Source organism: Hemitrygon akajei, chromosome 5 (genome assembly GCF_048418815.1).
Source record: "Hemitrygon akajei chromosome 5, sHemAka1.3, whole genome shotgun sequence".
Classification (NCBI taxonomy): Eukaryota; Metazoa; Chordata; class Chondrichthyes; order Myliobatiformes; family Dasyatidae; genus Hemitrygon; species Hemitrygon akajei.
Window position 1 is genome coordinate 45,390,347 of NC_133128.1, and position 14,235 is coordinate 45,404,581.

The window sequence follows — 14,235 nt, forward strand, 5'->3', positions numbered from 1 at the left end:
TACTTCTAGAACCCTTTTTAAACAATGGAACCACATGAGCAATACGCCAATCCTCCGGCACAATCCCCGTTTCTAATGTCATCTGAAAGATCTCCGTCAGAGCTCCTGCTATCTCTACACAAACTTCCCTCAAGGTCCTGGGGAATATCCGGTCAGGACCCGGAGATTTATCCACTTTTAAATTTCTTAAAAGCGCCAGTACTTCCACCTCTTTAATTGTCATAGGTTCCATAACTTCCTTACTTGTTTCCCACACCTTACACCATTCAATATCCTTCTCCTTAGTGAATACCGAAGAGAAGAAATCGTTCAAAATCTCTCCCATCTCCCTCGGCTCCACACATAGCTGACCACCCTGATTCTCTAAGGGACCAATTTTATCCCTCACTATCCTCTTGCTTTTAATATAACTGTAGAAGCCTTTCGGATTTACTTCCACCTTATTTGCCAAACCAAACTCGTAACTTCTTTTAGCTTTTCTAATCTCTTTCTTAAGTTTCCTTTTACATTCTTTATATTCCTCGAGCAATTCCTTTACTCCATGCTGCCTATATCTATTGTTGACATCCCTCTTTTTTCGAACCAAGTTTCTAATATCCCTTGAAAGCCATGGCGCTTTCAAACCTTTAACCTTTCCTTTCAACCGAACAGGAACATAAAGATTCTGTACCCTCATAATTTCACCCTTAAATGACCTCCATTTCTCTATTACATCCTTCCCATAAAACAACTTGACCCAATCCACTCTCTCTAAATCCCTGCGCATCTCCTCAAAGTTAGCCTTTCTCCAATCAAAAATCTCAACTTTAGGTCCAGTCCTGTCCTTCTCCATAATTATATTGAAGCTAATGCTATTGTGATCACTGGACCCGAAGTGCTCCCCAACACATACATCTGTCAGCTGACCTATCGCATTCCCTAACAGGAGATCCAACACTGCCCCATCTCTAGTCGGTACTTCTATGTATTGTTGCAAAAAACTATCCTGCACACATTTAGGGAATTTATCATTTATTTATTTAGGGAAACAGCATGGAATTGGCTCTTTTGCCCATTGAGCCCCGCTACCAAAAACCCCTGATTTAACTCTAGCCTAATTACAGGATAATTAACAATGACCAGTTAAACTACTAACCTACAATGACCAATAAACCTACTAACTGATACATCTTTGGACTGTGGGAGGAAATCAGAGCACCCGGAGGAAACCCACACATTCCAAACAAACTCTTTACAGAGGACACCAAGACTGAAATTTGAACTCTGCCCAAAGCTGTAATAGTGTCGCGCTAACCACTATGCTACCGTTGTACATTTGTTGCTTGCCAGTCTTTGTGTGTAGTTTTTCATTGATTCTGTTGTACTGTGAATGTCTGCAAGAAAATGAATCGCAAGGTAGTGTACAGTGACATATGCGTACATTGATAAGAAATTTATTTTGAGCATTGTTTAATATTATGGGGATGCATGGTCTTTAATCTTCAATTTTAACTGCATGTGAGAAGAGTGGCTATCTTTATGCATTTTGCTTCACTTCAGAGAAACTGAATGTGTGGCAGCAACTGCTGGTCATCTTTTTTACATGCAGTTAGAACTAGCAATGAAAGACTAATTTTATCTATATGTATTCACCCTCTTTTCATGCTTGCTAAATACTATTCACTCACAATACTTTATTCTCTCTTAGCTATAACCGTTGGCTGTGTAGAGCTAGAGCAGCTGATCTCTCTGATGTTGCTTCATTAAAAGCTTTATACCAGACAGGTGAGTGACTTATGACTTCAAGCAAGAAAAAGCTGTAATGTATATCAAGCTGGTTCTTTCCAGCTGATCTATGATTCTAATGTTCAAGGGTCTATGCTGTCTTTACTTGGGATATTTGGCTTAGTGATTTACCATTTATGTTTATATTTGTGATCTCTTGCTGCTTTCAATTACAGCAGGAAACTAGATCAGGAGCTTAGCTGAATGCTATTTTGATGTGATTGAAGTAGCAAAGATAAAGTATAAATCTTTGCTAAAAACCATAAGGTCACTATAAGTTGTCCTCTGGGCTTTGTCATCCTTAGTTCAGTACTTTTTCAGTGAAGCACTAATCTTTGTAGCCAAAAACACGATTTTCTTCTTCAAGGTGGTCAATTATTTTTTTCCTTATTTGCAGTTCTTAATAATATGATACAAGTGCACCTAAAACGAGTTTTCTATTGAGACTATTTATAGAAAATCAGCATCTTTTTGTATTTTTGTAATTGTTTGCCAGATTTTCACTTTCTTCCAACTCTTATGAAGTTGAAAATGAGTTTCCCCAATCCTTGGATGCTTTGAATACTTAGCCAAGAATTATTTGTCTCTGTGCAGGCATGAAGATTAGGTGATGTAGATTTGGCTTGGGCAGCTAAGTCCAAATCCTGTTGTATTTCAGTTGTTAACCCAAGTGCATTTTTCAGCAGGTTGTTTCAGGTGCTCAAACTCCAGCTGACAACCCCTTCTACCATTCATGCCTCTGCTATTCTATGTTCAGGGAAAATGGAGCAATATGAACTTGGTTGTGTGGTTCAGTTTCTGCCCAAGTTTTATGCTGTTACAATAGTTGGGAATATGAAGTATGACAATATAACTTGGTCTGTTAATGTGTTGGTATGTCTTTTGTATTTTGTCGTGTTTGCGTTTAAAAAAAAAAAACAATCCAGTGACTTTTTGGAAGGATTATAAGCAATCACACTTTTTGTGGCACTTTTATATTTAAATATTGCTGAAAATTCACAGAAAGTAGAGGTTACAAAATGAAACTACACAAGTAAAGGTGCTGTGAGGAATAGTTTTTCCATGCAAGTTATTAGTTCTTTTCCTCAGGCATTGTTGAGCTTTCTAAAGAGCAATTTCTATTACTTCACATTTGTAAAATTTTAAATTGTATTTAAGTATTGTTCTGTAGGTAAACATTTCCTCTAAGCACCTGCTTTCCTCTTAACATAATAGTTATCTTTTTAATTTGTTGCAGGATATGATAAAAGTGGCCATATTGTTGTGGTGATAGTAGGAAGAAATATTCCTGTAACATTAATAGACCCTGATAAGGTAAGATTCATTGAAAAGCTATTACTACATTGGTAATCTTTTTAAATACAAAAGTTGTCTTGCTTTACTGCTGTGTTTCAACACAGTTACATATCTTTCTCCATCAATAAATGTGAAGCTCTTGGTAATCCCTCGGCAAAAAAATGGTTTCAAAGATGTAAAAGTTAATTCTATTCAAAACAGTGCTTTCGTAAATTTTAATGCTATAAATTAGTATGCAGGAAGCTGTGTATATGTTTATTGTGTAAGGGAAGGCTTCAGTCAATGGTAGTAAAAGCAAGGATGTAATATTGAGGTCTTATAAGGCATTGATCAGACCACATTTGTGAGCTGCCTTGGCCCCATATCTAATGAAGGACATACAGTTTTGAAGTGGGTCTAGAGGAGGTTTTACAAAAATGATCCCGGGAATGAATAGTTTAACATATGATGAACAGTTTTTGACTCTGGGCCTGTACTTGCTGAAGTTTAGACAAATGGGGTGGGGATCTCATTGAAACCTACCGAATATTGAAAGGCCTGGATAGAGTGTTTCCAGTAGTGGAGAGTCTAGAATCAAAGGACATAGCCTCAAAATAGAAGTAAATTTCTTTAGAACAGAGAAGAGGAGGAATGCAGTTAGGATTGAAGATTAAAGATAATGCATCCCCATAATTACTAAATGATGTTCAGAGTAAATTTATTATCAAGTAAATTTCTTTAGCCAGAGAGTGGTGGGGTGGTGGGTGAATCTATGGAATTTATTTTCATAGGTATATTTAAAGCTTCATAGGTGATTGATTAGTAAGGGCATCAAAGGTTATGGGGAGGAGGCAGGAGTATAGGGTTGAGAGGGAATATAAATCCGCCATGATGGAATGGTGGAGTGGACATGATGGGTCAAATGGCTTAATTTTGCTCTATGTCTTATGGTCTTAATTTAAACCTCATTTGCGGGAGATTCCTAACAGTATAGGATAGAGAATCAATTTGACTTTTCAAAAAGAATTGCATAGATATTGAAAGGAAAATAATTTGCAGGGGGAAATTAGGGGAATGATTGGAATGGTGTAGAAAGAATCAATGTAGACTTGATGGGCAGAATAGGAGCTTCTTCTGCAGTTATGTTTCTATGATGCTATATTATATGGAGTTAGAAGGTGTTTCCACTTTGTTTGCATCTGTTTTATATGTCAGCTAAGTTAAAATTTTATTGACTTTTTCCTCAATCCCCACCCACCCATGGGGGAGAACAACCATGTTTATTGCATACCATTACTAATTATTTCTAGCCTTAAGAAAGTTGTTAGTCTTGTTGTTGCAGTTCAACAATTAGAAAATGTTATGAAGCATTAACTGGAAGTTTGCAGAGGATCATTTTCATTTTCCAAAGCAAGTGTCATTTCTACAAGTGCTGTTTCTTCAACACAAAAAATAGATATTTAATAGAAAAAGCAACCCATTGAAACTTAAATAAAAATCAGAAAATATAGAGGTACAAATTTTCTAGACATTATTCTCATTGTAACTTTTGGCAATTTCTCATCCCAAGGATCTCTATTTTGAGAACATAAATGTTATGTTTTGTAACTTCAAAACATTAAATTAATTGCAAGAAAAAGACAGAGCCAGAAATGCGAGTCTAACTTCATGTTTACTTCAAGTGAGGCGCACACGTATCATGTGGTAGTGTACAGTATTACTCAAATATTACCAAAATATTAAATACACAAAACTCCTCCCTGCTTACCTATAAACTCCAACTCAATATAGAATATATCTCAGCAATATACATAATACACTATTTAATACAACTACTATGCAGGCATCCACAGCATAGTAAATTTTAAGTTGTCCCATTCAGACCGGAAGATTTAATCACTGTAGAGTTTTTCTTTCTCCTTTGGGGTAATGTCTTCCCTGACAAGGGGGAATCACTCTGTTTGGCAGGTGAGACTTGTGGCTGTGAAACAATCTCAGATTCTGGGCATCCTCTGTGGTGGTTGTAGGAGTTGACCCTGATACTGCAGGAAGTGGTTCTGAAGCTCTGCACAGCCTTTCTTCTCCTTTCCTCAGCCTTTCTCTCTGGATCTTCTTCTTTCTAGGATGTACATCTTGATCTTGGGAAGATGCATTTAGTTCACTGGAGTATTCTCCTATTGCTCCTTTTATGATCTGATCTCTCCTCTTGGTTTCTTCGTCTACAACATCATTTGACGAATCCTCTGTTTTGTATCTCCATTGACTCCTTTCTTTTTGGCCTTCTATTCACCCAGCTGGGCTTTGGTCTTTGCAGCTACTTTTACAAGCAGCTTTTTGTCTCGCACTTGAAGTTCCTGCAGTAACCTTAATGCATACAGTAGAATCTGGTTGTTTGTACTCACAAAAGTCGAATGCTTGCAACTTTCCTGAAGTTCCTTGAACTCTTTTTCAACTTAAAACCAAGCTATATTTCACAAGCAACTGTCTGATTAACATTTAAAAAAATTTTCCAGGTATGTTCCCGGCAAGAACTGTTGTAGTCCAACCACTGCTTTTGTCAATGTCACAATTCCTCTGTGCAGCATGGTCTAATATGCTTTCCAGCCAAAGGCACAGAGGTTGGCACCAACATCTGCTTGCCTTCTGCTGGACACTTATTCACTTGAGGCATAAACCAATACCTTTCTTAATTTGAATTCAGTCACAGGAGACCTGGCATGCAACTGGTGGATGGATCTCCAATCAAGTTGTAGCTGTCTCAGCTACTGACATCTCCACAATGTTGGTCCTCCTGTTTATACCATGCACAAGCTCGATGTGGCTTGTTGGTTGTTGTATTTCACTGTCACGAATGTCATTCCCACAGGAGTTATCTTTTCTCCAGTATAAGTTCTTAGTTGGATATCTGCAGGCTTCAGTTTAATATCTTTGAAATGCCATTCAAACTCATATTGTGGAATGACTAATACAGCCAAGCCATGTCCAATTTCATTTTCATTAATTTGCCATTCACTTCTGGTATAAGCCATATTGCTTCTCTATTGTTAGTTTTCAAATTGTAAATCTCAAGGCTACTCAAGCCTGTGTCACTCCTCATTATCAGATTTTTTATCAACAAGATGCAATTTGGTGCTTTTTGAAACTGCAACTTTTTATCTTGTTCTCTTCCCTGTACAGTCCATTTATTTTTGACTGCTTGACATGCTCTTTGTATGCGTCCTACTTTTTTGGATTTTCTGCACATTTCACATTTAAATCTGAATTGATTCAGATTTATTTCAGATTGATTCAGGGTGTATGTGAGCCCCTGCCACAATGCTAACATAATTTGTTCTGCCAGGCCTGTATCTGTTTAGACATTGCAATTTTGTTCACACTCGCATTCATTCCTGACTGCAACCCAATTGTCTCTGTCTGCGGTTTCCATTGATATAACAGTTTCAGCTGCTCTTCTAAATGTAATTCGTGCTTTGGTTAGCATTTTTGAATGCTTTCTTGTCAGACTCCACAAACTAAATGTTTGCTCAGTGCATCATTAAGCCCATTACCAAACTGATAATGCTCAGGATAGTCTCTTCAATTCAGCCATGTACACTTTTTGATCCTACTTATAAACCTAAAGCGTTCTGCAATCAACAGTGGTTTTGGTTCTAAATGTTCCTGTATCACTTTCACAATAACAGCAAAGCTCATTTCTCCTGGTTTGTTTGGAGCAGTCAAATTTTTTTTTTTTTTTTTTTAATTTTTTTATTAGTTTTTCAAAACATTTTACAAATTAAAAACCCCAAATCCCAATGAGGAGCATTAATACAGTGCAAAATTAAGCATACAATAACAATATGCTACAAAGGAAGAGAATTTAACAAAAAAGCACCTAAATTAAAGACAAGTAAGCTTAGTGTCCTCCCCAAGCCCCACAACACAAGAAAAAAAAACAACAACTCCAGACCGACCACAACACAATATAAAGAGTATAGGTCAGGACAGTCAAACTCCCAGACTGTGAATACACTTAGCAACAGAGGATAATAATGCCTACTACCAGAAAAAAAAAGGGAGCTGAAAGCAAGGGACCGAAAAGAAGAAGAAAAAAAAAGAAAAAAAACCCTAGTCAAGAGGAAGGTTATGAAAGTACTCGATAAAAGGTCCCCAGACCTTATGGAACTTTAGATCCGAATTAAGAACTGAATAATGAATTTTTTCGAGGTCCAAGCAGGCCATAATGTCGTTAAGCCATTGTGCATGAGTGGGCGGGGCAACATCTCTCCATCTAAGGAGGATCAAGCGTCTAGCCAGGAGAGAGGCAAAGGATAGTATTCGGCACTTGGTCGGACCCAGACATAAATCTGTCTCACCCCAAAAACCGAACAGAGCAATTAAGGGGTTTGGTTCTAGGTGCTGATTCAGAATACCCGATAATGTAGTGAAGACATCTTTCCAGAATTTCTCCAAGCTAGGACAGAGCCAGTACATATGGATGAGAGAGGCCACGCCCCTCTTGCATTTATCACAGAGCGGACTAATGCCAGGGTAGAATCGAGATAGTTTAGATTTAGACATATGGGCTCTATGAACAATCTTAAACTGTAAAAGGCAATGGCGAGCACAAAGAGCGGTTGAGTTAATCGATTTGAGAACTGAGTCCCAGCTCTCCTCGGATATTTAAATCCTGCTCCCAGGCCAATTTAATTTTATCCACGGGGGCCCGTCGTAAGGCTGCTAGTTTATCTCGGATAATTGATATTAAACCTTTACCTAGTGGATTAATGGAAAGAAATAGGTCCATAGCATTTTTCGCAGGCATTTCAGGAAAGTTAGGAATTAAAGGAGCAATAAAGTGTCGGATTTGGAGATAGCTGAAAAAGTGAGCGTTAGGCAGGTTGAACTTAACAGAGAGCTGCTGAAAAGAAGCGAAGCGATTATCAATGAACAGATCTTCAAAATGTCTAATGCCCTTCCTATACCAAACATGGAATGCTGAATCGTACGTAGTAGGTAAAAAAAGGTGATTATGTGCGACAGGGCTAGAAACGGAAAACCCCTGAAAACCATAGCATTTCCTGAACTGAGCCCATATACGCAAAGTGTGTCTAACAAGAGGATTAGCTATTGATCTGGGCAGACTACTAGGGAGTGCAGAGCCAAGAAGTGCAGATATAGATAATTCTTTAGTGGAGCTCAGCTCCATTGCCACCCAGTTAGGGCACTCGGGTTGGCCGTGGAAGAAAGACCAGAAGGTAGCACAATGTATATTAGCTGCCCAATAATATAAGCGAAAGTTAGGTAAAGCCATGCCACCCTCTTTTTTAGATTTTTGGAGGTGGATTTTATTAATTCTAGAGCGCTTATTCTGCCACAGATATGACAAAATAATAGAGTCTAAGGAATCAAAAAAAGATTTAGGAATAAAAATTGGGATAGATTGAAATAAGTATAAAAATTTGGGGGGAACATACATTTTAACAACATTAATACGACCTACCAAAGACATAGATAGAGGTGACCATTGTACCAGACTCTGTTTTATAGCATATGAAAGATTGACAAAGTTTTCACGAAAGAGATCTTTAAACTTCCTTGTGACTGTAATTCCAAGATAAGTAAATTGATTATGGACTACTTTAAAAGGGAGATCACGAAATATTAGTTCTTGTGCTTCTTTATTAATTGGGAAAAGTTCACTCTTATGTAAATTAAGTTTATAGCCAGAGATCTGGCTAAACTGGTCAAGAAGTGAAAACATTAGAGGTAAGGATGTAGACGGATTTGAGAGAAAGAGTAATAAGTCATCAGCATAGAGAGAAACTTTATGCTCAACACCCCCTCTCCAAATCCCGGTCAATTCAGGACAGTTTCAAAATGCTATCGCCAAAGGTTCTATAGCCAAATCAAAGAGAAAGGGACTTAAGGGGCATCCCTGACGGGTGCCACGTTTGAGATTAAATACTTGGGATTTCTGAAAATTAGTTAAAACAGAAGCAGTAGGACACAGGTACAGCAATTGGAGGAGCAGTCAAATTTTGTAGCAAACTGTATGCCTTTAAACCCAAAGCACTCAGCAAAATTGGTACTTCTCATTTGCTATTCTATTTACTTCAAAGTACTGTTCAATTAGCTCAGTATACATGAGCCAGTTACCTGTTGAACAGTTGAAAGTGTCAATCTTCCCAATGTAGCTAGCCATTTCAGCTCTTTTTTTTAATGATTTTTATCACCTGGTACTCACTGTTTATGAGCCCATGAACTTTTTACGTTTTCGGAACATTTTTTAACTTGATTGTCTCTGCACATGCTGCATTGTTTTTTTTTATCGACTATTCCATGCTGTGCCTTTTTTAAACTCGATTGTTTCACTGCACTTCAACAGGTTGGTAACTGTCTTGGGTTTGTTTTTAAAAATACCTCATCACCACTGTTACGTTTTGTAACTTCAAAATATTAAATTAATTGCAAGAAAAAGACAGAGCCAGGAATGCAAATCTAACATCGTGTTTACTTTAAGCAAGGTGCACATATGTAATACGGGAGTGTGATGACATACGCAATTCACGTATTTTTATATGTAACTTGCAATGAAATGAACAAGAATGCTTAATCAAACTACGTACAGGCACATACTCATATATTAAATACTCAATTTTACATGCTACAACATTACACTTAAAATTGTGCTTTACCTACCAGCTTCCAGATTGAATGTCTGAACTTAGTCATAGTCATGTGCCATAGTGAAATTATAAGTATGACTCCATTTTACTAGATATGTTGCCTAATTATTTTTCACCATTTGCTATATTACTGCTTGGTTCAAGCACTTCACTTCCATTTCTTTTCATTTACCACCAATTACATTTTCATATTGTCTACAATGATTGGACAAAAAGGGACTAGTGTATATTGTTTCCAAAAAGCAACACATAATGAGAGTGCAGTTGAAACATAGACCATGGTTTATCATACTGTTTATTTTCTTTAGGCTCTCCTTTATTTTATTCACATTATGGACCACATTGCTGTAAGGGAGTTTGTCATGGTGTACTTTCATACTTTAACCGGCGACCACAATCATCCTGACTCAGAGTTCCTCAAGAAGCTATACGACATAGTTGATGTAAAGTAAGTCTTGACCATTTTGCAGATTTACTTAATTTACATAAATGATTGCACAATTTTTGTTCAAATGGGAATTAAGAGTTGTCAATAATGCAGGTATCATTATCTAATGTTAATTAACATCCCAACTAAGGAGAGAGTTTTGAGTTGATGACATTGCTGGGTCTGATGTTAAATGCAGGCCACACCAATTAAGAAAGGTTGTTATCCCTCATCTGAAGAACATTGGTTTATCATATTTTGTATTTTGATGATTAACCTACTGAGACCAGCTGTTATAAACATTCCAGATTTATGTAATTACTTTGTGGCATTCAATCTTGTCTCTGGATCAATGGCCCAGAGCTTTGATTGGCAGCCATGTGTTTGTTCCAATTTTTTCCCCATTATGCCTTAAAGGTTTAGATTCTAATCTTTAGAGGAATATGGACCAAACACAGGGAAATGAGTTTAGCTTTGACAGAAATCTGGCGAGGTGTGTCATGTAGTTATATGGCACCTGTGAATTCTGATTTCTATTGAAAATTTAAAAGTTGAATAGCTATTGTTATAATCATTCAGAAACCATAAGTGTTCAGAGCACAAAATCAAGTTACACTTGGAACTCAAAACTGTGGATGGTGGAAACACAAAACAAAAGGTAATTGCTAGAAGAACTATGGTTGGGCAACATCATTTGGGGAGAGAAACAGAGTCAAGTTTCAGATCAGGGGCTATTCATCAGAAATGGAATAGTGAGAAAGCAAATGAGTTAAGTTGCAGCAAGCGATGACAGGATGCAAACCAAAGTTGACAAGATGTCGCAATAATTTTGTTTCAGTCTCACTTAAGTCCTTGTTAATCACCAGGCAAGAGGACATTGATTTCCCATGGATAATAAAAGGAAGTGTTTAAGAAAGCTGATGACAATGACATTACACTAAAGCCTCAAGTGTGGTGTTCAACCAATCCATGTGTATATATATAATAATTTAAAACTTAAGTTTTAGCTTACTAGTTTCAGTTTCAGCTTGTTCATAAGCCTCCTCACATTCCTGACCCCCTAGTGTTCTTCATCACTATCCCATCTGTGACCACATACCCAGCAGATGCACTGGGCCTCCGCTCCGGACACAAATCTGCTCATATTTTAACCTCTCATTCGTGAGCCCAGCCTTGTGTGTACTTGGATCCTTAGATGGTGTGTCAGTAGATAATAAGGACTTAATTGTGATATCATTTTTTGCCTCCAATTGCTTAGGAAAAAGGTGACATGATGGTAAAAATCTCTTAAAATGTTTTATTTTTTGTGTGCTTACTTCAGATACAAAAGAAATATGAAGGCATTTTACTTTGTACATCCAACATTTCGGTCAAAGGTATGACTTTTATGTGATATAATTTACAGCATTAGTGATCTTTTAAATCATACTGCTGGTGGCATTCAAAGCTAAGTTGCACAATGAGCAGGAACAAAGTATTATGCATTGCATTTGTTTTAGCAAAACATAAATTTTGTATACAATACATAATTAGCAAATGCCTCAAATTGCATTCTTAGCTATTGCATGCCATTTTTTTTGGATGTAATGTTACAGCATTTTTGCTCTTCCCAATCTGCTTGATAAATGATAGCCAGCCATGAGCCACCACATTGAACCAATATAGATGGTGAAGGAGCTCCCAAGATAATGCTGGGTGGGAAGTTCCAGGAACTACTCATTAGTAATGGAATTCCAAGTGGAGATGATGTATGACATGGAGAGGGGTATCTACAGTATGTGCTGCTCTGATGCGCCTGCTGCCCGCGCCTTAAAGGTGGTGGAGGTTGTGATTTTGGAAGGTGTTGTTATTTCCTGCAGTGAGAGGGAGAACAGCAAGAGGGCATGGTGCATATTGGTACCAATGACATAGATAGGAAAAGGTCCTGAAAAAAGACTACAGGGAGTTAGGAAGGAAGTTGAGAAGCAGGACTGCAAAGGTAGTAATCTCAGGATTACTGCCTGTGCCATGTGACAGTGATAATAGGAATAGAATGAGGTGGAGGATAAATGCGTGGCTGAGGGATTGGAGCGGGGACAGGGATTCAGATTCCTGGATCATTGGGACCTCTTTTGGGGCAGGTGTGATCTGTACAAAAAGGACGGGTTGCTCTTGAATCCCAGGGGGACCAATATCCTGGCAGGGAGGTTTGCTAAGGCTACTGGGGAGAGTTTAAACTGGAATTGTTGGGGGGAGGACTGGGAACCGAACTGAAGAGACTGGGGAAGAGGAGGTTGGCTCACAAATAGAGAAAGCTTGTAGACAGTGCGAGAGGGAGGATAGGCAGGTGATAGAGAAGAGACACGCTTATACCGAAGGTTTGAGATGTGTCTATTTTAATGCAAGGAGTGTTGTGAACAAAGCAGATGAGCTTAGAGCGAGGATCAGTACTTGGAGATATGATTGGTGGCCATTATAGAGACTTGGATGGCACAGGGACAGGAATGGTTACTTCAAGTGCTGGTTTTTAGATGTTTCAGAAAGGACAGGGAGGGAGGCAGAAGAGGTGGGGGTGTGGCACTGTTAATCAGGGATAGTGTCACGGCTGCAGAAAAGGTGGACGCCATGGAGGAATTGTCTACGGTGTCTCTGTGGGTGGAGGTAGGAACAGGAAGGGGTCAATAACTTGGTGTTTTTTATAGGCTGCCCAATAGTAACAGGGATATCGAGGAGCAGATAGGGAAACAGATCCTGGAAAGGTGTAATAATAACAGAGTTGTCATGATGGGAGATTTTAATTTCCCAAATATTGATTGGCATCTCCCTAGAGTGAGGGGTTTAGATCGGGTGGAGTTTGTTAGGTGTGTTCAGGAAGGTTTCTTGACACAGTATGTAGATAAGCCTACAAGAGGAGAGGCTGTACTTGATTTGGTATTGGGAAATGAACCTGGTCAGGTGTCAGATCTCTCAGTGGGAGAGCATTTTGGAGATAGTGATCATAATTCTATCTCCTTTACAATAGCATTGGAGAGAGATAGGAACAGATAAATTAGAAACGCGTTTAATTGGAGTACGGGGAATTATGAGGCTATCAGGCAGGAAATTGGAGGCTTAAATTGAAAACAGATGTTCTCAGGGAAAAGTACGGAAGAAATGTGGCAAATATGTGTAGAATTCTGTATATGTACATTCCAATGAGACAGGGAAGTTATGGTAGGTGAACAAAGGCCGTAATAAATCTAATAAATCTAATCAAGAAGAAAAGAAAAGCTTACAAAAGGTTCAGCGAGCTAGGCAATGTTAGAGATCTAGAAGATTATAAGGCTAATAGGAAGGAGCTTAAGAATGAAATTAGGAGCCAAAAGAGGCCATGAGAAGGCCTTGGCAGGTAGAATTAAGGAAAACCTCAAGGCATTCTACAAGTATGTGAAGAGCAAGAGGATAAGATGTGAAAGAATAGGACCTATCAAGTGTGACAGTGGAAAAGTGTGTATAGTAAACTGGAGGAAATAGCAGAGGTATTTAATGAATACTTTACTATGGAAAAGGACCTTAGTGATTGTAGTGATGTCTTGCAGCAAACTGAAAAGCTTGAGCATGTTGATATTAAAGCTACGTCCACACTACACCGGATAAATCCGTAACTGAAGCTTTTTCTCTTCATTTTTACCCTTCGTCCACACTAAAACAACGTTTTTGTCCCCCAAAACCGGAGCTTTTCAGAAACGCTCTCCAAAGTGTGTATTTTTGAAAATGCCGGATTGGCCAGATCAGTGTGGACGGGGTAACAGGAGACTTCTGAAAACACTGTCAGACGGCAGTGCGCTATTTCATTGTTTTCTTGAACGCAACCTAACAATTTCAGAACAGACAGCAACTAAACTGACTCCAGAAGAGTTAGAAATGTACTCACCAAATACTTTGACCCATAACTTACTGAATAAATAAGTATACTCACTTTGCCCTGTTTTCTGTCCTTGCGTGCATGAAGGTGGTTTACCTATTTATGCAAGTACTTCTCTGACAATAAATGTGTAACAGCCTAATGTAACATTGTATGGAAATACAAGATAACACTGATGCAGACATGTTTTATACATTTAACAAGGTGCTTTATTAATG

At 38.2% G+C, this 14,235-nt stretch overlaps 1 protein-coding gene across 2 annotated transcripts in view; it reads left to right on the forward strand.

Moving 5' to 3' along the window:
* Window positions 1-14,235, forward strand: part of gdap2 (ganglioside induced differentiation associated protein 2) — a 62,604-nt gene that overhangs the window by 35,832 nt on the left and 12,537 nt on the right. For both annotated transcript variants that reach the window (XR_012098904.1, XM_073045420.1), the window contains exons 8-11: window positions 1,688-1,764; window positions 3,002-3,078; window positions 10,016-10,155; window positions 11,456-11,510. Coding sequence is in view for 1 of the 2 variants with exons in the window: in XM_073045420.1 (XP_072901521.1) it covers window positions 1,688-1,764; window positions 3,002-3,078; window positions 10,016-10,155; window positions 11,456-11,510 (349 nt within the window). In the remaining variant the exon portion in view is untranslated. The remainder of the gene's footprint in view (window positions 1-1,687; window positions 1,765-3,001; window positions 3,079-10,015; window positions 10,156-11,455; window positions 11,511-14,235) is intronic.